Source organism: Ranitomeya imitator, chromosome 2 (assembly GCF_032444005.1).
Source record: "Ranitomeya imitator isolate aRanImi1 chromosome 2, aRanImi1.pri, whole genome shotgun sequence".
NCBI classification, from domain to species: domain Eukaryota; kingdom Metazoa; phylum Chordata; class Amphibia; order Anura; family Dendrobatidae; genus Ranitomeya; species Ranitomeya imitator.
This window is the reverse complement of record NC_091283.1, coordinates 219,259,679-219,282,079: the sequence shown is the minus strand read 5'-3', so window position 1 is coordinate 219,282,079 and position 22,401 is coordinate 219,259,679. Positions and strand designations below refer to the sequence as shown.

General features: G+C 45.6%; 1 protein-coding gene across 1 annotated transcript in view; it reads right to left on the bottom strand.

The window, feature by feature from the left end:
• The window catches only part of LOC138662728 (rho GTPase-activating protein 6-like), a 219,440-nt gene extending 218,893 nt beyond the window's left edge, over positions 1 to 547 (bottom strand). Inside the window, exons 1-2 of the mRNA XM_069748621.1 lie at positions 450 to 547; positions 121 to 251 (exon numbers count right to left, since the gene is read on the bottom strand). Of these exons, the coding sequence (XP_069604722.1) occupies positions 121 to 251; positions 450 to 472 (154 nt within the window). The 5' untranslated portion in view covers positions 473 to 547. The remainder of the gene's footprint in view (positions 1 to 120; positions 252 to 449) is intronic.
• Positions 548 to 22,401: the final 21,854 nt, after the last annotated feature.

Below are 22,401 nucleotides of genomic sequence, written 5' to 3'. Positions count from 1 at the left end.
GGAAAGTGCCCCTTCCCCGCTCCCCAGTGTGTCCCACTACTCCAGTGTCATCCACGCCGTGGCACACATCCAGCCCCTCCATGCACACGTGTGTTACACCCAGAGCGGTGCCCGTCTCACCCGGCGTGATGTCCGTGCAGAGTCCGCGCTGCTGCAGGGTGTAGAGCGCAATCTCCTGCAGGCGGAACCTCTCCAGCTCAGATAAGCTCTGCAGGTGAACGGCGGTGAGATGCTCTGCAGCCTCCAACATCCTGGGAATAGACACAGTAATGTCACCATGCTTCAGCTTTTATCCTAAGTTATGTGACAAGGCTCGGGAAAGGGTCGATATTGACTTTTAGGATTGCTACTTCCAACAGGCGGCTGTACAGTCCCTGTCCTCCTGAGGAAAGCTCCACACATGTCCTGTATGGGAAGACCACCTAGCAGAAGGCGGCCCCCTCCCTTACCGGCTCTGGTTGCTCGGCTCCATTGAGTTCCTTCCCTCAGAAACTATGCAGCCTGCAGGTATCTGGGACAGCACAGACTGGAGGATCTGCAGCCAGAAGAGGAGCGTCAGAGGGGAGGAGAAGTCCGGGGAGGAGAACGTCAGGGAGCTGACAGAGGCGACTACCCAAGAAATCACCACAAACAGGACTGACGGCAATCGCAGCGCAGAACATATAAGAATACGTTTATTATTAGTGAATCCGTCAGATGGAGAACAGCTGCTATAGAAAACGTCAAAATAAAGAGAATTTAAAAATTAGTAAATGTTCTGGCAGATGATGATTGTATTATTCAGCCATCATTTGCCTCTTACAGCCTCACATGGAGCCTTCCCCTGTTAAGCGCTGCAGTCCATTTTATTTTATTTTTTTTTACAAAATTTCACAAAAATTTTGCAAAAATTAAATGCATTAGATATTACTCAGAGTGTGACTGAACCAGCGGTGCCGCCGCCTCCATGACTGAATACCGAATGCTGGCGGGAGAATAAAAATAATTTTTACCCGCTGCATTTGGCAGCATTCAGGAGCCAGATAGATTAACCCCATATCTGTAGATTAACAGCGTTATTCCTGGTGACAGGTTCCCTTTAAGGAGGATTTTTTTTTTCCTCCTTATAGCATTTATAATAAGGGTTAATTAATTTTATATTTTGATAGCCTGGAATTTTACAAATGCTGCAATGCCAGCTGTTTTTTTTTTAATTATTATTTTGAATTTGTTTATTTTTAATGTGGGAGAAGTGCGGTGATTAAAATTGTATTTTTACTCTTTTATTTGCATTCTTTTGCTTGTTATGTCTATTACAACATCTGCTCACTGACTGAGCTCTGCTCTGCCAGGTGGAAAACATTTTGGATTCAAAAGTTTATACTTTTTTAATAACTTTTAGTTCAAAAACTTTTTTTTCAAAATGTCCTTAGAGCATACAAGTCAAACTCTGGCCCGCAGGGTGTTTATATTTGGCCTGCGACCTCCATTATGCTATATGGAGGACTATGTGGGGGTCCATTTTACTGTATAGAAGACAATGTGGGGCCTATTATACTGTACTAGATGGTGGCCCGATTCTAACGCATCGGGTATTCTAGAATATGTATGTAGTTTATTTATGAAGATTTTAGAATAATACATTGAATACACAGGATTTAGCCGGCCGCGACCAATTAGCGAAGCGTGGTTCAACTCCCGCGCCAAATCGCGGGCGGACTGCACTTGTCGCTGATTGTTCGCGGCCGGCCACGTAGTATATAGCACAGCCACGTAGTATATAGCAGAGCCATGTAGTATATAGCACAGCCCACGGAGTATATAGCACAGCCCACGGAGTATATAGCACAGCCCACAGAGTATATAGCAGAGCCACGTAGTATATAGCACAGCCACGTAGTATATAACACAGCCCATGGAGTATATAGCACAGCCACGTAATATAGAGCACAGCCCACAGAGTGTATAACAGCCCACATAGCATATAACACAGCTCACGTAGTATATAGCACAGGCCATGTAGTGTATAACACAGGCCATGTAGTGTATAATACAGGCCACGTAGTATATAACACAGCCCAAGTAGTACATTGCACAGCCCACGTAGTACATTGCACAGCCCACGCAGTATATAACCCAGCCCACGGAGTATATTGCACAGACCATGCAGTATATTGCACAGCCTACGCAGTATATTGCACAGCCCACGGAGTAAATAGCACAGCCACGTAGTATAGAGCACAGCCCACGGAGTGTATAACAGCCCACATAGCATATAACACAGCTCACGTAGTATATAACACAGGCCACGTAGTGTATAACACAGGCCACGTAGTGTATAACACTGGCTACATAGTGTATAGCACAGCCCACGTAGTATATTGCAAAGGCCAAGTAGTACATTGCACAGCCCACGCAGTATATAGCACAGCCCATGCAGTATATTGCACAGCCCGCGCAGTATATTGCACAGCCCACGCAGTATATTGCACAGCCCACGTAGTATATTGAACAGCCCGCGTAGTATATTGCCCAGTCAGCGTAGTATATTGCACAGCCCGCGTAGTATATTGCACAGCCCGCGAAGTACATTGCACAGCCCACGTAGTATATTGCACAGCCCGCGTAGTATATTGCCCAGTCAGCGTAGTATATTGCACAGCCCGCGTAGTATATTGCACAGCCCGCGAAGTACATTGCACAGCCCACGTAGTATATTGCCCAGCCCACGTAGTATATTGCACAGCCCGCGCAGTACATTGCACAGCCCATGTAGTATATTGCCCAGCCCACGTAGTATATTGCGCAGCCCACGTAGTATATAGCAATGTGGGCATCATATCCCTGTTTAAAAAAAGAATTAAAATAAAAAATAATGATGATGACAGAAAAACGACTGGCACATCCAAACTAGTGTGAATAGGTGCATACCAGGAGCAGCTACCTCCATACAGAACATACAAAAAAGGTTGCACTCTATCGTGCCAAAGCATGTCTAATATGAAATACATGAAATATGAATAGCAAAATGGCTTTTGAACATTAGGAAAATATTTGAGAGACGCTTTGCACAGAATTTGATCAAATAGTGTGAGCCCATCAACCATCGTCAAGGTGGTCTCATTAAAACGGATGGGTCCCTGACCTCCCTGTCCAAATATGAACACTTACCGAAGGCCAATGTCTGTATGTCTGGGTGAATGTGGACTCCTCTGTCAGCCAAATAAAAAATAGTTATATACTCACCTTCCATTGGCCACCCGGATCCAGGAAGCGTTTACCGATGCTCCTCGCGCGCTCCGGTCTCAAGAGTGCATTGCGGTCTTGCGAGATGATGACGTAGCGGTCTTGCAAGACCGATACGTCATCATCTCGCGAGAACGCAATGCATGGTGCGGTCACCGGCGTGTCGTGAGGAGCGGGAAAGGCCTGTTGTGGATCCGAGGGGGCGACGGACGGTGAGTATATATCGATTTTTTATTTTTTTTTATTATTTTTAACAGTAGATCTTTTTACTATTGATGCTGCATAGGCAGCATCAATAGTAAAAACTTGGTCACACAGGGTTAATAGCAGCGTTAATGGAGTGCGTTACACCGCGGCATAACGCGGTCCATTAGCGCTGCCATTAACCCTGTGTGAGCGCTGACTGGAGGGGAGTATGGAGCGGGCACTGACTGCGGGGAGGAAGGAGCGGCCATGTTGCCGCCGGACTGTGCTCGTCGCTGATTGGTCGTGGCAATGGTCGTGGGCGTTTTGCCACGACCAATCAGCGACTTGGATTTCCATGACAGACAGAGGCTGCGACCAATGAATATCCGTGACAGACAGACAGAAAGACGGAAGTGACCCTTATACAATTATATAGTAGATGGAGGTGTCACGACTCTGTGCCCAGGTGTCCCAGGACCAGAGTCTCCTTCCCTATCCCTAACACTAGAGGCGCCCTAGCTCGCCCAGTTCCCCAGATTACTTCTGATGCTGAAGTTGCCAGGGTCATGTACCTTGCCTTATCTCCTGAATTCATCTTTAGTCTGTATCCTTCCCCCACCCAGAGAAGAGGGGAGTAGTAGTGTACCGTAAAACACCAACCAGACTGACAAGGTAATTCGAGCAGGGGTAATGATTATTACCAAACATGCAAAAATACTCGCACATGTAACAGAGGAATGCATCGGGGAGTGGAGGATGCGATAAAACCAAAGTAGGAGAAGAAAGGGAATTATCACACACTCAAAATCTAGCAACAGTCACAGATAAACCCACCATACGCATTCTCCAATAACAACCACCACCAACAACCTCCAGCCATGCAGCATAAGCTAGCTCTGACAATGAGTGCTAGCCAGGACCCAGATTATATAGGAGATGGGAGTGGCTAACAGTTCACAGCTGAGAGCCTTAAGGCTCCAGGAGCTCTCAACTCAGCAGATTAACCCATGCACTGCCCCAAAAAATGTACACTGTTTAATAAGAGGGTGAAGTGCTTCTAATCAGTGCAGGAGTAGAATAAATCAGACACTGCAGTTTTCTGTCTCCTTTCTGTCACAGTAAAACCGTGACAGTACCCCCCATTCTATGAGGAACCTCCAGAACCTCAGAATGGATTTATCACGGTGTGCCATGTGAAAAGACTGGATCAGCCTGGCCGCATGGACGTCACATGCTGGTACCCACATCGTCTCTTCAGGACTGTATCCCTTCCAGTGTACCAGATACTGAAGTGACCGACAAACTAAGTGAGAATAAACAATCTTGGCTATTTGAAATTCCAAATTACTGTCCACAATGACTGGAGATGGTGGTAGCAGTGGTGGTACAGAGGACGCAATGTATTTTTTCAGTAGAGATCGATAAAACACGTTATGGATCCTAAAAGTGAGTGGCAAGGCAAGGTGGAATACTAAAAGATTGACGACGGCCGCAATCTTATAAGGACTGATGAACCTGGGACCCAATTTCCAAGAGGGGTTCTTCAACTCAATGTTCCTTGAGGACAACCACACAAAGTCACCATCACCAACACACAGGTCCGGACCCACCAAATGTCTCCGATCAGCCACACTCTTATATTTGGACCCCATCTTCCTCAAATTATCAATAACTCCTTGCCGCACAGACATAATTGATGATGAAAATCGTTCTTTTTCATGTGTTCCAGAAGAACAATTCCAAGTAAACGAGCTGAACTGATGATGAAACCTGTATACCCCGAAAAACAGGGACTTACCAGTAGACTCATGACAATGATTATTTACCACAAATTCAGCTAGAAGTACGTAGGTAACCCAATCCTCTTGATTCTCAGACACAGGACTAACTGGGAAAAAAACTGAAATTTTAGATATTCTATGATTCTATATGAAGGATAAAATTTAACTTTTAATGTATCTATTAAAAAGACAAAAGACAAACAACAAACACCATGCACATATATACTGTGCTATCCAAGTACACACTGCGATAGATTCCCTGAACTTCGTACCTGCCTGTCAGCGGAGGCGGGCACACTACAAACATATGCAAGTGATGGTGCCCCAGCTCATCTATGGCTGTCTCTGAATGTCCTAGATGCTGGTGAATCAGGCACCCAGCAGGCAATCCAAGTGCAAGGCACTATGATGATGATTCAGGCCAGGTTTCCTTTGGCCCCGGACCTCCAGCACATTGGGGTGTCTCTTTATGTGTCTGGCAAAGACGGCGGTCCACCTGGATAGCCAGAGACATGGCCACCTCAAGGGAAACAGGAGTCTTATATAAGGCTAAGGCATCCTTCACCCATTCTGATAGCTCTTCATAGAATTGGCTACGGAGCATGTGGTCATTCCACTTAGTGTTAGTGGACCACCTCCGAAACTCGGAGCAATACTCCTCCACCGGCCGGTCTCTCTGCTGAAGCTGATATAGTGTGGACTCAGCCACGGAGACGTGGTCAGGGTCATCGTATATATGACCCAACACCAGTAGAAATTCCTCCACCATCTGGAGTGACTGGGAGTGAGTTGGGAGAGAGAATGTCCGTGCTTGAGGTCACCCTGAAGGAGTGAGATTATCATCTCCACCCTTTTTTCCTCGGTTCCTGAGGAACAAGGACATAACCTGAGGTAAAGTTTACAGGCCTCCCTGAAAACAAACTTGTTGTCACGCCCCCCAAGAGAACACATCAGGCAAAGCGATCTTGGGCTCCACTAAGGGTTGCCTGGGAATCACGGTCCCCAAACCTGATGTGTTCAGGTTAAGCTGCTGCTGTTGCCCTGTCAGAGCAGTGATAGAATCTATAATGGATCAAAAAAAAATTTCGATCAGAGCTAACGTCATGACTGTCTTGCCGGGTGTCTCGGGACCAGGGACACCTATCCATTACTAATCCTATAATTATATTTTAAATAAACACACAGAAAGTATAAAGTCCTGTATTGGAATTAAAAAAACATACTTTACCTTTTTATTTTCAAAATAACAAACACAGTTATACTCACCTAACGCTCAGTCCATTGAAGCTATGATCTCCTGTAATAAAACAAAAGTTAAAAAACTACCATATCCCTCACCTCTTTGTCGTTTTGTCCCACACTGTAATTCATTTATGGGGATAACAGTTTTCAACCTGGATGGTGCCAAAATGCGACTGTCCTGGCTAAGAACTACTGAGGTATGAGCTGCTGCGAATGCAGCATCAGTGACCAGCAGTGACATCATCGAGGTTACCGCTGGTCACTGAGGCTGTATGGGGTCGAAGGATGGCTGGATGAGGGATGGATGGAGAGATGGCTGAATGAGGGATGGCTGGATGGATGTATGAGATATGGATGGATGGATGAGGGATGAATAGATGGAGTGATAGCTGGATGGATGGAGGGATGGCTGGATGGATGAATGATTGATGATGGATCGAAGGATGAGGGATGGATGGAGGGATGATTGAATGGATGAAGGATGGCTGGATGAGAGATGACTGGATGAGGGACGAATGGGTGGAGGGATGGCTGGATGGATGAGGGATGGATGAGAGATGGATGGATGGTGGATGGATGGAAGGATGGTGGATGGATGAGGGATGGATGGATGAGAGATGGATGGAGGGGTGGCTGAACGAAGGGATGGCTGAAATCCATAGTGCCCCATGCCATAATCCTTCTGTGTGACTTGCGCTCTTCAGCATGAATGGTGGCATGGTTGAGGGATGAATAGATGGAGCGATAGCTGGATGGATGGAGGGATGGCTGGATGGATGAATGATTGATGATGGATCGAAAGATGAGGGATGACTGGATGGATGAAGGATGGCTGGATGAGAGATGACTGGATGAGTAACGAATGGGTGGAGGGATGACTGGATGGATGAGGGATGGATGAGAGATGGATGGATGGGGGATGGCTGGATGAGGGATGGAGGGATGGATGGATGAGGGATGGATGGAAGGATGGTGGATGGATGAGGGATGGATGGATGGATGCATGGATGGATGAGAGATGGATGAGGAATATATAGAGGGATTGATGGATGAAGGATGGATGGAGTGGTGGCTTAATGAAGGGATGGCTGAAATTCATAGTGCCCCATACCATAATCCTTCTGTGCACTTGCGGTGGACACCGCGTGCTTCCTGTTGCTGATGAGGCGGATAGTGTGCACTATTCCTGCAGCCCAGACTGGCGGTGTATACCGTGTGGCCCCTGCTTCATTCAGCAGTTTGTCCCTACCCCTTGAGCACTATTTTGCAGCCCATACTGGCGGTACATAACACGTGCCTCCTGCTTCATTCAGCAGATAGTGTCAGTCCGTGACACACTACCCTATCTCAGTAGCTTGTTTCTACCTCATGCGCACTATTTTGCAGCCCATACTGGCAGTACATTCCGCGTGGCTCCTGCTCCATCCAGCAGTTAGTGTCACTTGTGACACACCATTGTATCTCTGCGGCTTGTGCCTACCCCCGCAACCTATATGTCTTCAGGCTTTTTATTGATGCAATCTAACCTTGCTACTCGGGGCTTCTCTAAGCATGCTAGTACTGTATATTAGCACACTGATGAAGGTCCAGTAACGACCGAAACGTTTGTGAATACTGTATGTAAATAAAAACCCCACTTTGCCTCACAACACTTTTGGAGTGTGCAAGTCACTTGCATTTTACATAAAGGCTTGGGAACCTATGACCGTGCACCTCCTCCTTTTGGCTGTGCTGAACATTTTCTATATAATCCTTCGGTGTGACTTGCGCTCTTCAGCATGAATGGTGGCATGGTTGAGGGATGAATAGATGGAGCGATAGCTGGATGGATGGAGGGATGGCTGGATGGATGAATGATTGATGATGGATCGAAAGATGAGGGATGGATGGAGGGATGACTGGATAGATGAAGGATGGCTGGATGAGAGATGACTGGATGAGTGACGAATGGGTGGAGGGATGGCTGGATGGATGAGGGATGGATGAGAGATGGATGGATGGGGGATGGCTGGATGAGGGATGGAGGGATGAGGGATGGATGGAAGGATGGTGGATGGATGAGGGATGGATGGATGCATGGATGGATGAGAGATGGATGAGGGATATATAGAGGGATGGATGGATGAAGGATGGATGGAGGGGTGGCTTAATGAAGGGATGGCTGAAATTCATAGTGCCCCATGCCATAATCCTTCTGTGCGACTTGCGCTCTTCAGCATAAATGGTGGCATCATGCAACCGTTCATGCTGAGAAGCAGGGAAGAATGAGCTGCAGCGAGTGGGATCCTGAACTGTGGTCATCATCGCTAGCAGAATGAGAAAAATTCTCACGGTGTAACGGTGAGTTCAGCGCAATTCACCGTGAGAAATTTCTCCCGCTGAACTGCAGTGAACTCACCGCTAGAGCATGAGGCTTTTTCTCACTTTGCTAGCGGTGATCTCACACAGGTCAATCCAGTTCATTGGCCAGGCTGGGAATGCAGCCTCAGTGACTTGCGCTAACAGCGATGACGTCACAGCTATTCACCGACACTCTGCTCGCAGCAACTCATTCCTCAGTGGTTCTCAGCCCGGACGGTCGCTTCTTGGCACCGTCCACATTGAAAGCTGTTTATTCCCAGACATTGATTACGGCATGGAAAAGAACATCAGACAGGTGAGGAATATTATTGTTTTTAATTTTTGTTTTATTTCAGGAGACGAGGGCTTCATTGGAATGGGCGTTAGGTGAGTATAATGTGTTTGCTGTGTGTTTATTTATAATGTAGCTATTAGAATAGTAATGGAGAGGTGTCCTATAGACACCTCTCCATTACTAAGCAGTGGGCTTGATGTCACCAGACAATACAAAGGTGACATCAACCCCATTATTATGAACCTCACTTGCCACCACCACACGGTAAGTGAGAAGAGACGGGTAAATTGCCAGAATTGGAACATCTAATAGATGCACCTTTTCTGGGCGTCTGTGGGCTGGCATTTTCAGGCTGGGGGGACAATATCTTTGGCCCCTTTCCATCCTGAGAATACCAGCCCTCAGTTGTCTGCTTTAGCTTGGCTGGTTGTCAAAACTAATAATAATTAGTGTTGAGCATTCCGATACCGCAAGTATCGGGTATCGGCCGATACTTGCGGTATCGGAATTCCGATACCGAGATCCGATACTTTTGTGGTATCGGGTATCGGTATCGGATCAATAGGGATGTGTAAAATAAAGAATTAAAATAAAAAATATTGATATGCTCACCTCTCCGGCGGCCCCTGGACATCACGCTGGTAACCGGCCGGCTTCTTTGTTTAAAATGAGCGCCTTCAGGACCTGCGAATGACGTCGCGGCTTCTGATTGGTCGCGTGCCGCCCATGTGACCGGCACGCGACCAATCAGAAGCCGCGACGTCATTCTCATTCACAAAACCCCTAATTCTAGGAATTAAGGACCTGCGAATGACGTCGCGGCTTCTGATTGGTCGCGTGCCGGTCACATGGGCGGCACGCGACCAATCAGAAGCCGTGACGTCATTCGCAGGTCCTGAAGGCGCTCATTTTAAACAAAGAAGCCAGCCGGTTACCAGCGTGATTTCCAGGGGCCGCTGGAGAGGTAAGCATATCAATATTTTTTATTTTAATTCTTTATTTTACACATCCCTATGGATCCCAGGGCCTGAAGGAGAGTTTCCTCTCCTTCAGACCCTGGGAACCATGAGAATACCTTCCGATACTTGATGTCCCATTGACTTGTATTGGTATCGGATATCGGTATCGGCGATATCCGATATTTTTCGGGTATCGGCTGATACTATCCGATACCGATACTTTCAAGTATCGGACGGTATCGCTCAACACTAATAATAATAAAAAAAAAGCATGGGGACCCATCTGTTCTTGATAACCAGCCTTGGTAACACTGACATCTGACGGTTGCAGCCCACAGCTGTCAGTTTTGCCTGGCTGGTTATCAAAAATACATCATATATTTGACTTAATCATGCATCATATGTTGGGAAGTAGATAAGAAGCTGGATGAAAAAGATGAACATGAACTGAGGAAGAACGAACTACAAAAACCCATCAAGGACTGTTTGGCACTTAGTAGTACTGCTTCTGTGTCCAGGAACTGGTTTACACAGGAAGAAACATTGCGCCTATATGTTATTTGTGCTGCACATACAGTTTTTATGTGTTATTACAATGAAGTGGTTGGTAGCAGAGTCCAAATACTTGCATATTAACATAGTAACATAGTTAGTAAGGCCGAAAAAAGACATTTGTCCATCCAGTTCAGCCTATATTCCATCATAATAAATCCCCAGATCTACGTCCTTCTACAGAACCTAATAATTGTAGGATACAATATTGTTCTGCTCCAGGAAGACATCCAGGCCTCTCTTGAACCCCTCGACTGAGTTCGCCATCACCACCTCCTCAGGCAGGCAATTCCAGATTCTCACTGCCCTAACAGTAAAGAATCCTCTTCTATGTTGGTGGAAAAACCTTCTCTCTTCCAGACGCAAAGAATGCCCCCTTGTGCCCGTCACCTTCCTTAGTATAAACAGATCCTCAGCGAGATATTTGTATTGTCCCCTTATATACTTATACATGATTATTACATCGCCCCTCAGTCGTCTTTTTTCTAGACTAAATAATCTTAATTTCGCTAATCTATCTGGGTATTGTAGTTCTCCCATCCCCTTTATTAATTTTGTTGCCCTCCTTTGTACTCAATCTAGTTCCATTATATCCTTCCTGAGCACCGGTGCCCAAAACTGGACACAGTACTCCATGTGCGGTCTAACTAGGGATTTGTACAGAGGCAGTATAATGCTCTCATCATGTGTATCCAGACCTCTTTTAATGCACCCCATGATCCTGTTTGCCTTGGCAGCTGCTGCCTGGCACTGGCTGCTCCAGGTAAGTTTATCATTAACTAGGATCCCCAAGTCCTTCTCCCTGTCAGATTTACCCAGTGGTTTCCCGTTCAGTGTGTAATGGTGATATTGATTCCTTCTTCCCATGTGTATAACCTTACATTTATCATTGTTAAACCTCATCTGCCAACTTTCAGCCCAAGTTTCCAACTTATCCAGATCCATCTGTAGCAGAATACTATCTTCTCTTGTATTAACTGCTTTACATAGTTTTGTATCATCTGCAAATATCGATATTTTACTGTGTAAACCTTCTACCAGATCATTAATGAATATGTTGAAGAGAACAGGTCCCAATAATGACCCCTGCGGTACCCCACTGGTCACAGTGACCCAGTTAGAGACTATACCATTTATAACCACCCTCTGCTTTCTATCACTAAGCCAGATACTAACCGATTTACACACATTTTCCCCCAGACCAAGCATTCTCATTTTGTGTACCAACCTCTTGTGCGGCACGGTATCAAACGCTTTGGAAAAATCGAGATATACCACGTCCAATGACTCACCGTGGTCCAGCCTATAGCTTACCTCTTCATAAAAACTGATTAGATTGGTTTGACAGGAGCGATTTCTCATAAACCCATGCTGATATGGAGTTAAACAGTTATTCTCATTGAGATAATCCAGAATAACATCCCTCAGAAACCCTTTAAATATTTTACCAACAATAGAGGTTAGACTCACTGGCCTATAATTTCCAGGTTCACTTTTAGAGCCCTTTTTGAATATTAGCACCACATTTGCTATGCGCCAGTCCTGCGGAACAGACCCCGTCGCTATAGAGTCTCTAAAAATAAGAAATAATGGTTTATCTATTACATTACTTAGTTCTCTTTGTACTCGTGGGTGTATGCCATCCGGACCCAGAGATTTATCTATTTTAATCTTATTTAGCCGGTTTCGCAACTCTTCTTGGGTTAGATTGGTGACCCTTAATATAGGGTTTTCATTGTTTCTTGGGATTTCACCTAGCATTTCATTTTCCACCGTGAATACCGTGGAGAAGAAGGTGTTTAATATGTTAGCTTTTTCCTCGTCATCTACAACCATTCTTTCCTCACTATTTTTTAAGGGGCCTACATTTTCAGTTTTTATTCTTTTACTATTGATATAGTTGAAGAACAGTTTGGGATTAGATTTACTCTCCTTAGCAATGTGCTTCTCGGTTTCCTTTTTGGCAGCTTTAATTAGTTTTTTAGATAAAGTATTTTTCTCCCTATAGTTTTTTAGAGCTTCAATGGTGCCATCCTGCTTTAGTAGTGCAAATGCTTTCTTTTTACTGTTAATTGCCTGTCTTACTTCTTTGTTTAGCCACATTGGGTGTTTCCTATTTCTAGTCCTTTTATTCCCACAAGGTATAAACCGCTTACAGTGCCTATTTAGGATGTTCTTAAACATTTTCCATTTATTATCTGTATTCTTATTTCTGAGGATATTGTCCCAGTCTACCAGATTAAGGGCATCTCTAAGCTGGTCAAACTTTGCCTTCCTAAAGTTCAGTGTTTTTGTGACTCCCTGACAAGTCCCCCTAGTGAAAGACAGGTGAAACTGTACAATATTGTGGTCGCTATTTCCTAGATGCCCGACCACCTGCAGATTTGTTATTCTGTCAGGTCTATTAGATAGTATTAGGTCTAAAAGTGCTGCTCCTCTGGTTGGATTCTGCACCAATTGTGAAAGATAATTTTTCTTGGTTATTAGCAGAAACCTGTTGCCTTTATGGGTTTCACAGGTTTCTGTTTCCCAGTTAATATCCGGGTAGTTAAAGTCCCCCATAACCAGGACCTCATTATGGGTTGCAGCTTCATCTATCTGCTTTAGAAGTAGACCTTCCATGATTTCTGTTATATTTGTGGGTTTGTAACAGACCCCAATGAGAATTTTGTTACCATTTTTCCCTCCATGAATTTCGACCCATATGGACTCGACATCCTCATTCCCTTCGCTAATATCCTAAAGTGGACTTTAGACAAGACTTTACATAGAGTCAAACCCCTCCTCCTCTCCGATTTTTACGATCCTTTCTAAACAGACTGTAACCCTGTAAGTTAACTGCCCAGTCATAGCTTTCATCTAACCATGTCTCGGTTATTCCCACTATGTCAAAGTTACCTGTAGATATTTCTGCTTCTAGTTCTTCCATCTTGTTTGTCAGGCTTCTGGCGTTTGCGAGCATGCAGTTTAGAGGATTTTGTTTTGTTCCAATCTCCTCGCTGTGGATTGTTTTAAAAATGTTCTTACCTCCCTTCTGAGTATGTTTTCCTGGGTCTTCTTTGTTCGAGTCTAATGTTTTTCTTCCCGTCCCCTCTTCTTTTAGTTTAACGCCCTCCTGATGAGTGTAGCGAGTCTTCTGGCGAATGTGTGTTTCCCAGGTTTGTTGAGGTGTAGTCCGTCTCTGGTGAGGAGTCCATCGTACAAGTAATTCACACCGTGGTCCAGGAATCCGAATCCTTGTTGTCTGCACCATCGTCTTAGCCAGTTGTTCGCATCAAGGATCCTGTTCCATCTCCTGGTGCCATGCCCGTCTACTGGAAGGATAAAAAAAAAATATTGTTACATCACATGGAATAGGAGTGTCAGCAATTGTGCTATTGTAGTGGGACAGTTTATATATTGGGTTCTACTTGTAATATTAAAGTAGCTACTCACTCGGGATGATATGCAAATCAAAATAATGAAACTGACCCTGCTGATTCCTGTACCGATTAGAGATCCTGACCCTGCAGTTTTTCATGAGCAGAGATCGCCCTAGCCACAGACCAGAAGATGGAAACTCAGACCTATGCTTTAGAAAATCTATCAAGCACATCACATTCCTCCTAAACAAATGCAGAACAGAGTGTGAATTACCTACAAAAAGTAAGAAGTGCTGAAAAAAGGAAAAGGCCCAATACGTAAAATAAACCATGAAATGCAAAATATGTACTGGGAGAAAATATGCCTCCTACTTCTTATAAAGAAACAGAAGGTTGGTGCAGAATACAGAACAGAAACAGGAAGAAGAAAGACCTTAGCTGGAATTTCACTGATTGGCTTTAAGCTGCAGCAGAATGGCTAAACATCCACAAGAAGCTATCCCCAGCAGGCAGGGCCAACATTAGGGGCAGACAGAACAGGCAGCTGCCTAGGGCCCTAGCTCCTTCAGGGGCCCCCAGCCAGTGGTGACACACAACATGGCTGCTATGGGGCCTATGAGTAAGAGAGGCCCAGCGCAGCCCCACACCCCAGCATCGCACATTCATCTTATCAGCCGATACAGATGGAGGAGAGAGTGTCAGATGATGCTTCCTCTCCCATCACTCTCCCTCTGCATTTGCCTAAGCCTGTGCTAGCAGTGGAGCCGATGAAATGCTGAGGTGCTCTGCAGAAGCCAGAGCAGCGGGGGAACGAGAAGAAGAGGTACGTTTTGTGTGTGTGTGTGTATGCATCATAGTGTGTGTGTGTGGCTGCTGCACTATACTGCGGGGGGACTGCACTATACTGTGTGTGTTTGTGTCTGTGGGGGCTGCATTATACTCTGAGGGGGCTGCTTTATACTCTGAAGGGGCAGAATTATACTGTGTGGGGGCTGCATTATACTCTGAGGGGGCTGCATTATACTGTGGGTGGGGGCTACATTCGACTCTGAGGGGGGCTGCATTATACTCTGAGGAGGCTGCATTATACTAGGGTGGGACTGCATTATACTGGGGGGACTTCATTATACTCTGAGGGGGCTACATTATTCTCTGAAGGGACTGGATTATACTGTATGTAGGGGGGCTGCATTATACTGTGTGTGAGTGGGGGCTGCATTATACTGTGTGTGCAGGGGGCTGCACTATACTGTGTGTGTTTGTGGGCGTTAATTGTACTGTGTGTGTGGGGAGAAAGCATTATACTGTGTGTAGGTCTGCATTATACTCTGAGGGGGCTGCTTTATACTCTAGGGGCTGTGTTATGATGCGGTGACCTTGGACTGCACAAAAGAACGCACATCACGTGACAATGAAGGCCACCAAAAGGACCTACCAACCAAATCTCTGGTACCAAAAATGCCAGGAAGACCGGCCAACACGGAACAGTGAACCTCAGAAATCACTCTACTAGTCCATCTGTCAGGAACAAACAATTTCCCCAAAGGACAGCGGTCAGGTTTGTCAACCTGAAATTCCTGAAGAACCCGTCGTAAATCAGGGGAAATGGCAGAAAGGACCACCCCCCTCTTTCAGAATACCAACCGGCTCTAAGACCTCAGGAGAATCAGGCTAAAAACTCCTAGAGAGGGCATCAGCCTTAATATTCTTAGAACCCGGAAGGTACGAGACCACGAAATCAAAACGGGAAAAAAACAAGGACCATCGAGCCTGTCTAGGATTCAGCCATTTAGCAGACTCGAGGTAATCAAATTCTTATGATCGGTCAAGACCACAATACGGTGCTTAGCTCCCTCAAGCCAATGTCGCCACTCCTCAAACGCCCACTTCATAGCCAACAACTCCCGATTGCCGACATCATGAATGCGTTCAGCAGGCGAAAACTTACGGGAAAAGAAGGCACACGGTTTCATTAAGGAACCAACAGGATCCCTCTGAGACAAAACGGCCCCTGCCCCAATTTCAGAAGCGTCAACCTCAACCTGAAACGGAAGAGAAACATCCGGTTGGCGCAACACTGGAGCAGAAGTAAATCGATGTTTAAGCTCCTGAAAGGCAGAGACAGCCGCAGAGGACCAATTCGCCACATCAGCGCCCTTCTTCATCAAAACGGTCAAAGGTTTAACCACGCTGGAAAAATTAGCAATGAAACGGCGATAAAAAAGTGTAAAATAAAGAATAAAAATAAAAAAATATTGATATACTCACCCTCGGACGCGCCCTGGTTCTCACTGGCAGCCTTCCTTCCTAAGAATGAGCGCCTGAAGGGCCTTCGATAACGTCGCGGCTTGTAATTGGTCACGGGAGCAGTCACATGGGCGTCACGCGACCAATCACAAGCCGCGACGTCATCTAAGGTCCTTCAGGCGCTGATTCTTAGGAAGGAAGGCTGCAGGTTAGAACTAGGGCAGGTCCGAGGGTGAGTATATACCTATTAGGAATATACACAGGGGCTATAAAGGGGCGTGCACACCGACTGCCATCTTACTTCTGCTGATCTTAGCATAGGGAGAGGTTGCTGCAGCTTCATCAGAAGAAGGGATATAGTTAGGGAGGGAAGATTAAGCCCCGGAACTGCTTGTGCTGTAGCGATTTCCAGTGTCCAACACCACCTTTTCTTTGCAGGGACAGTGGAGTTTATATTTTTGTACATTAGCTCTGTAGCTTATTAGGCTGCCTTATAAGGCTCCCTGATAGCTGCATTGCTGTTTGTACGCCGCTATGCAAACCAACTGCTTTTTTCAAAGAAAAAATCCTGTTGCTCCTTTCTGCACAGTTCTCTTGTTTCTTTGTCCACACTTTTGTGTGCAGCAGTCCTTTTTATTGCTACAATACTTTTCCTGAGATCATTGTAGGGAGATTGAAATTGTACTACAGTCCTTGTATTTTTTCATATATCTTCCAGCCATTTTATGCCATTTACATTTTTTTTTATACTCTGGGCCTGAGTTTTGGTTCAGTCTCCCTCCCCCCCCCCCTTAAAAAAAGGGAGATTCAAATTCTCCCAAAGTGGATCTACTGCAATCCTGTTAGTTTGTCGTATATCTCCCAGCCACTTTCTGCCACTTAGATTGCGTTGTTATATACACTGGCCTGAGTTTTGGTTCAGTCTCCCCAAAAAAAAGGGAGATTCAAATTCTCACAAAGTGGATATACTGCAGTCCTGTTAGTTTGTTGTATGTCAGCCAGCCACTTTCTGCCACTTACATTGTGTTGTTTTATGCACAGGGTCTGAATTTTGGTTCAGTCTCCCAAAACAAAAAGTGAGATTCAAATTCTCAACAAGTTTATATACACCTTCTACCTTGTTTTACAGTACCACTTAACGGTTGTTATTTTGGTTAGCTTTTCCAAAAAATGAGGAAATCTCGTGGAAGAGCCCATGGGTGGTGGTTGCCAGCTGGTACTGATGGTGGTGGTGGTGCATCTGGTGGTAGTGGTAAAAGCACAATAGCACCCAAGGCTGGAGGTGTTGAGCCAGCGTCATTGTCTGGCTACACAAGGCCTCGAAGGCTCCCTTATCTGGTAGTATGAAAACAGCTTTTAAAGCCGAAGCAGCAGGAAAAATTTTTGGCTTTCCTTGCTGACACAGCTTCTAGCTCTTTCGCCTCCTCTTCAGAAAGTTCCAAATATAAAAGCAGCGAGTCGTCAGTGGATGCTCCCGGTCAGGAACAAGACGTTTCCTTGTGTCCTTCACCCAAACCAAAAGTGAAGCATGCGTCAGGCGACACCACAGGTTACTCCATGGAGCTCTTTACACACACCGTGCCTGGGTTAGAAAAGGAAATTGTTAACTGCCCATTACAAGATGAATCGGACATGGAGTGCACTGATGCACAGCCACAGCTAGATTATTATGCTGTTCCATTGACTCAGATCACTACATTGCCCTCGCAGTATACTGAGCCAGAATCTGACCCTGATGAGACTATGGTGCCCAGTCCCGAACGCTATAGCACCTTACACGGTGAGACAGAGGAAGGTGCACATGACATTGAAGAGGAGGCGATACATGACCCAGTTGTTGACCCAGATTGGCAGCCATTGGGGGAAGAGAGTGCCGCTGCCAGTAGCTCAGAAGCGGAGGAGGATGATACGCAGCAGCCATCTACATCGCAAAAGCTGTCATCTGGCAGGCCCATATCAGGCCAAAAACGTTTGTCAAAAACAAAAACAGTTGTAGGACAGCGTGGCCATCCGGTGAAAGTAGCACAGTGTGCAATGCCTGAAAAGGTATTCCATAGTAGGAAGAGTTTAGTGTGGCAATTTTTTAACCAAGATCCGAATGATGAGTCAAAAGTTATCTGTAAGAAATGCTCAAAGACCTTTAGCAGAGGGAAGAATCTTCAAAATTTAAATATAACGTGCATGCTTAGACATTTAACCAGCATGCACTTGTAAGCCTGGACTAACTACCAAACGTCCCGTACCATTGGTGCACCTGCTCAGAATGAAAGTAGTCAGCAACGCTACATTGCTTCCCTCACTGTAAGCCCACCGGTAAGGACACCACCAGCAGCAAATGTGGAGGTATCGTCGCAAGGCCAAAGCAGTCAGGGAATCAAAAGGTTTTTGGTAGGAAACACTGTATGTAATAATAATAATAATTTTAATTTATATAGCGCCAACATATTCCGCAGCGCTTTACAAATTATAGAGGGGACTTGTACAGACAATAGACATTACAGCATAACAGAAATACAGTTCAAAACAGATACCAGGAGGAATGAGGGCCCTGCTCGCAAGCTTACAAACTATGAGGAAAAGGGGAGACACGAGAGGTGGATGGTAACAATTGCTGTAGTTATTCGGACCGGCCATAGTGTAAGGCTTGGGTGTTCATGTAAAGCTGCATGAACCAGTTAACTGCCTAAGTATGTAGCAGTACAGACACAGTGGGCTATTAACTGCATAAAGTGAATGAGAACATGATGCGAGGAACCTGATAGTTTTTTTTTTTTTTTATAAATAGGCCACACAGGGATAGTTAGGTTAATGCATTGAGGCGGTAGGCCAGTCTGAACAAATGAGTTTTTAGGGTACGCTTAAAACTGTGGGGAATGGGGATTAATCGTATTAACCTAGGTAGTGCATTCCAAAGAATCGGCACAGCACGTGTAAAGTCTTGGAGACGGGAGTGGGAGGTTCTGATTATTGAGGATGCTAACCTGAGGTCATTAGCGGAGCGGAGGGCACGGGGGTGGTAGACTGATACCTGGGAGGAGATGTAGGGTGGTGCTGAGCCATGGAGTGCTTTGTGGATGAGGGTAGTAGTTTTGTACTGGATTCTGGAGTGGATGGGTAGCCAGTGTAATGACTGGCACAAGGTAGAGGCATCGGTGTAACGGTTGGTGAGGAATATGATCCTGGCAGCAGCATTCAGGACAGATTGGAGCGGGGAAAGTTTGGTAAGAGGGAGGCCGATTAGTAGAGAGTTACAATAGTCCAGACGAGAATGAATAAGTGAAACAGTAAGAGTTTTTGCAGAGTCGAAAGTAAGAAAAGGGCGAATTCTAGAAATGTTTTTGAGATGCAGGTAAGGGTGGTTTCACACTTGCGTTTTTGTCTGCAGCGTTTTTTTTTCAAAAAAACGCATGCGTTTTTTTTCCCTATCTTTAACATTGAAAACGCATGCGTTTTTTTGTGTACGCGTTTGGTCGCGTTTTTTGACGCATGCGTTTTTTTACTGCATGCGTTCATTTTCTGAAATGCTACTTGTAGTATTTTTAGAAGCGTTTTTTGGACCAAAAAAAAACGCATGCGTTTTCATGCGTTTTTTTGGGGTCAAAAAATACATTGGAGTCAATGGGGACGCATGCGTTTTTTGGTGCATGCGTTTTTTGCGGTAAAAAACGCATGCTTTTTTTATTAAAAAACCAGAAAACACACTGATATGCCACCCCCCAACATAAAGGTGATAAAGGGAACCTAACCCTACCCCTAACCCTACCCCTAACCCTAAACCTACCCCTAACCCTACCCCTAATCCCTTTATGGTTAGGGTTAGGGGTAGGGTTAGGGTTAGGGGTAGGGTTAGGGTTAGGATCCCTTAGGGTTAGGGTTAGGGGTAGGGTTAGGGTTAGGGGTAGGGTTAGGGTTAGGATCCCTTAGGGTTAGGGTTAGGGGTAGGGTTAGGGTTAGGGGTAGGGTTAGGATCCCTTAGGGTTAGGGTTAGGGGTAGGGTTAGGGGTAGGGTTAGGGTTAGGATCCCTTAGGGTTAGGGTTAGGGGTAGGGTTAGGGTTAGGATCCCTTAGGGTTAGGGGTAGGGTTAGGGGTAGGATCCCTTTAGGGTTAGGGTTATGATCCCTACCCCTAACCCTAACCCTAACTGTTTCTGTTTATAGTGGGTTTTTTACTTTTTTTTGATGATTGGCAGCTGTCACACATTTCTCAGCATGCATTTAAAAAACGCAAACGCATGTAAAAACGCATGTAAACGCGTCAAAACGCCGCGTTTTTTTTACCACATGCAAAAACGCATGCGTCAAAAAAAGCAGCGTTTACACGCGTTTACATGCGTTTTTTCACCATGCGTTTTTTTGCGTTTTTTACCGCAAAAACGCACCCCAAAAAACGCCAATGTGAAACCAGCCTGAGAAGAGCGAGCCAGTGATCGGATGTGGGGGTGAATGAAAGGTCAGAATCAAGGATGACCCCAAGGCAGCGGGCATGTTGCTTTGGAGTAATGGTGGAACCGCACACGGAGATGGCAATGTCAGGCAAAGGTAGGTTAGTAGAGGGAGAGAACACGAGGAGTTCAGTTTTTGACAGGTTTAGTTTCAGATAGAGGGAGGACATGATGTTAGAGACAGCGGTAAGACAATCACTGGTGTTTTCTAAAAAGGTCGGTGTGATATCAGGAGAAGAAGTGTATAATTGGGTGTCGTCAGCATAGAGATGGTACTGGAAACCAAATCTACTGATTGTTTGTCCAATAGGGGCAGTATACAACGAGAAGAGGAGGGGGCCTAGGACTGATCCTTGAGGAACCCCAACAGTAAGGGGAAGGTGAGAGGAGGAGGAACCAGCAAAACATACAGTGAAGGATCGGTCAGAGAGATAGGAGGAGAACCAGGAGAGAACGGTGTCCTTGAGGCCGATGGAGCGGAGCATAGTGAGGAGGAGCTGATGATCCACAGTATCGAATGCTGCGGAGAGATCCAAGAGAATTAGCATGGAGTAGTGACCATTAGATTTAGCTGTTAGTAGGTCGTTAGAGACTTTAGTGAGGGCAGTTTCAGTAGAGTGTAAAGAGCGGAAGCCAGATTGAAGAGGGTCGAGAAGAGAGTTATCTGAGAGATAGCGGGTAAGACGGGAGTGGACCAGGCGTTCGAGGAGTTTAGAGATGAAGGGAAGATTAGAGACAGGTCTATAATTAGCGGCACAGTTTTGATCGAGGGATGGTTTTTTAAGTAATGGATGTATGATGGCATGCTTAAATGAGGAGGGAAAAATACCGGAAGTGATTGAAAGGTTGAATATTTTTGTTAGGTGAGAGGTGACAGCCGGGGAAAGGGACTGGAGGAGATGTGACGGAATGGGGTCACTGGTGCAAGTGGTCGGGCGAGAAGATGCAAGGAGCCTGCTTACTTCTTCTTCTGTAACTGCTTCAAAGTCAGAGAGTGAACTAGATGCAGTGGGGGAGGGAGGACAGTGCATGGTATGAAGAGATTGGGAGATGATTTCCTGTCGAATGTGGTAAATTTTTTCTTTGAAGTAATTGGCCAGATCGTCAGCATGGAGATCCGTGGTTGGGGCCTGCTCTCTTGGGTTGAGTAGGGACTGGAACGTGTCAAAGAGACGTTTAGGGTTATTGGACAGGGAGGTGATGAGGGTGTTGAAGTAGGTTTGTTTGGAGATGTGAAGGGCAGAATTGTATGTCTTTAGCATGAACTTATAATGGATGAAATCTTCGGGTAGATTAGATTTTCTCCACAGACGTTCTGCGCACCTGGAGCACCGCTGCAGGAAACGTGTTTGCAGCGTGTGCCACGGTTGTTGCCGTCTGTGCCGAGTTGTTTTATGTATAGGAGGAGCAGCTTCATCCAGAGCACTTTGCAGGGTTTCATTGTAATGCTTCAGAGCAGAGTCAGGACATGAGATGGAGGAGATTGGGGCCAATGAGGACTGCAAGTTCTTCATAAGTTTCTGGGTGTTAATGGCCTGTATGTTTCTATAAGTGTGGAAAGTGGGGGTGACCTGAGCGGGATGGCAGTTCTTGATAGAGAATGAAAGAATGTTGTGGTCAGAGAGCGGGAGAGGGGAGTTTGTGAAATCATCCACTGAGCAAAGCCGGGAGAAGACCAAGTCAAGGGAGTTTCCATCTTCATGTGTTGGAGAGTTAGTATGCTGCGAGAGGCCGAAAGAGGAGGATAGCGATAAAAGGTGAGAAGCAGAT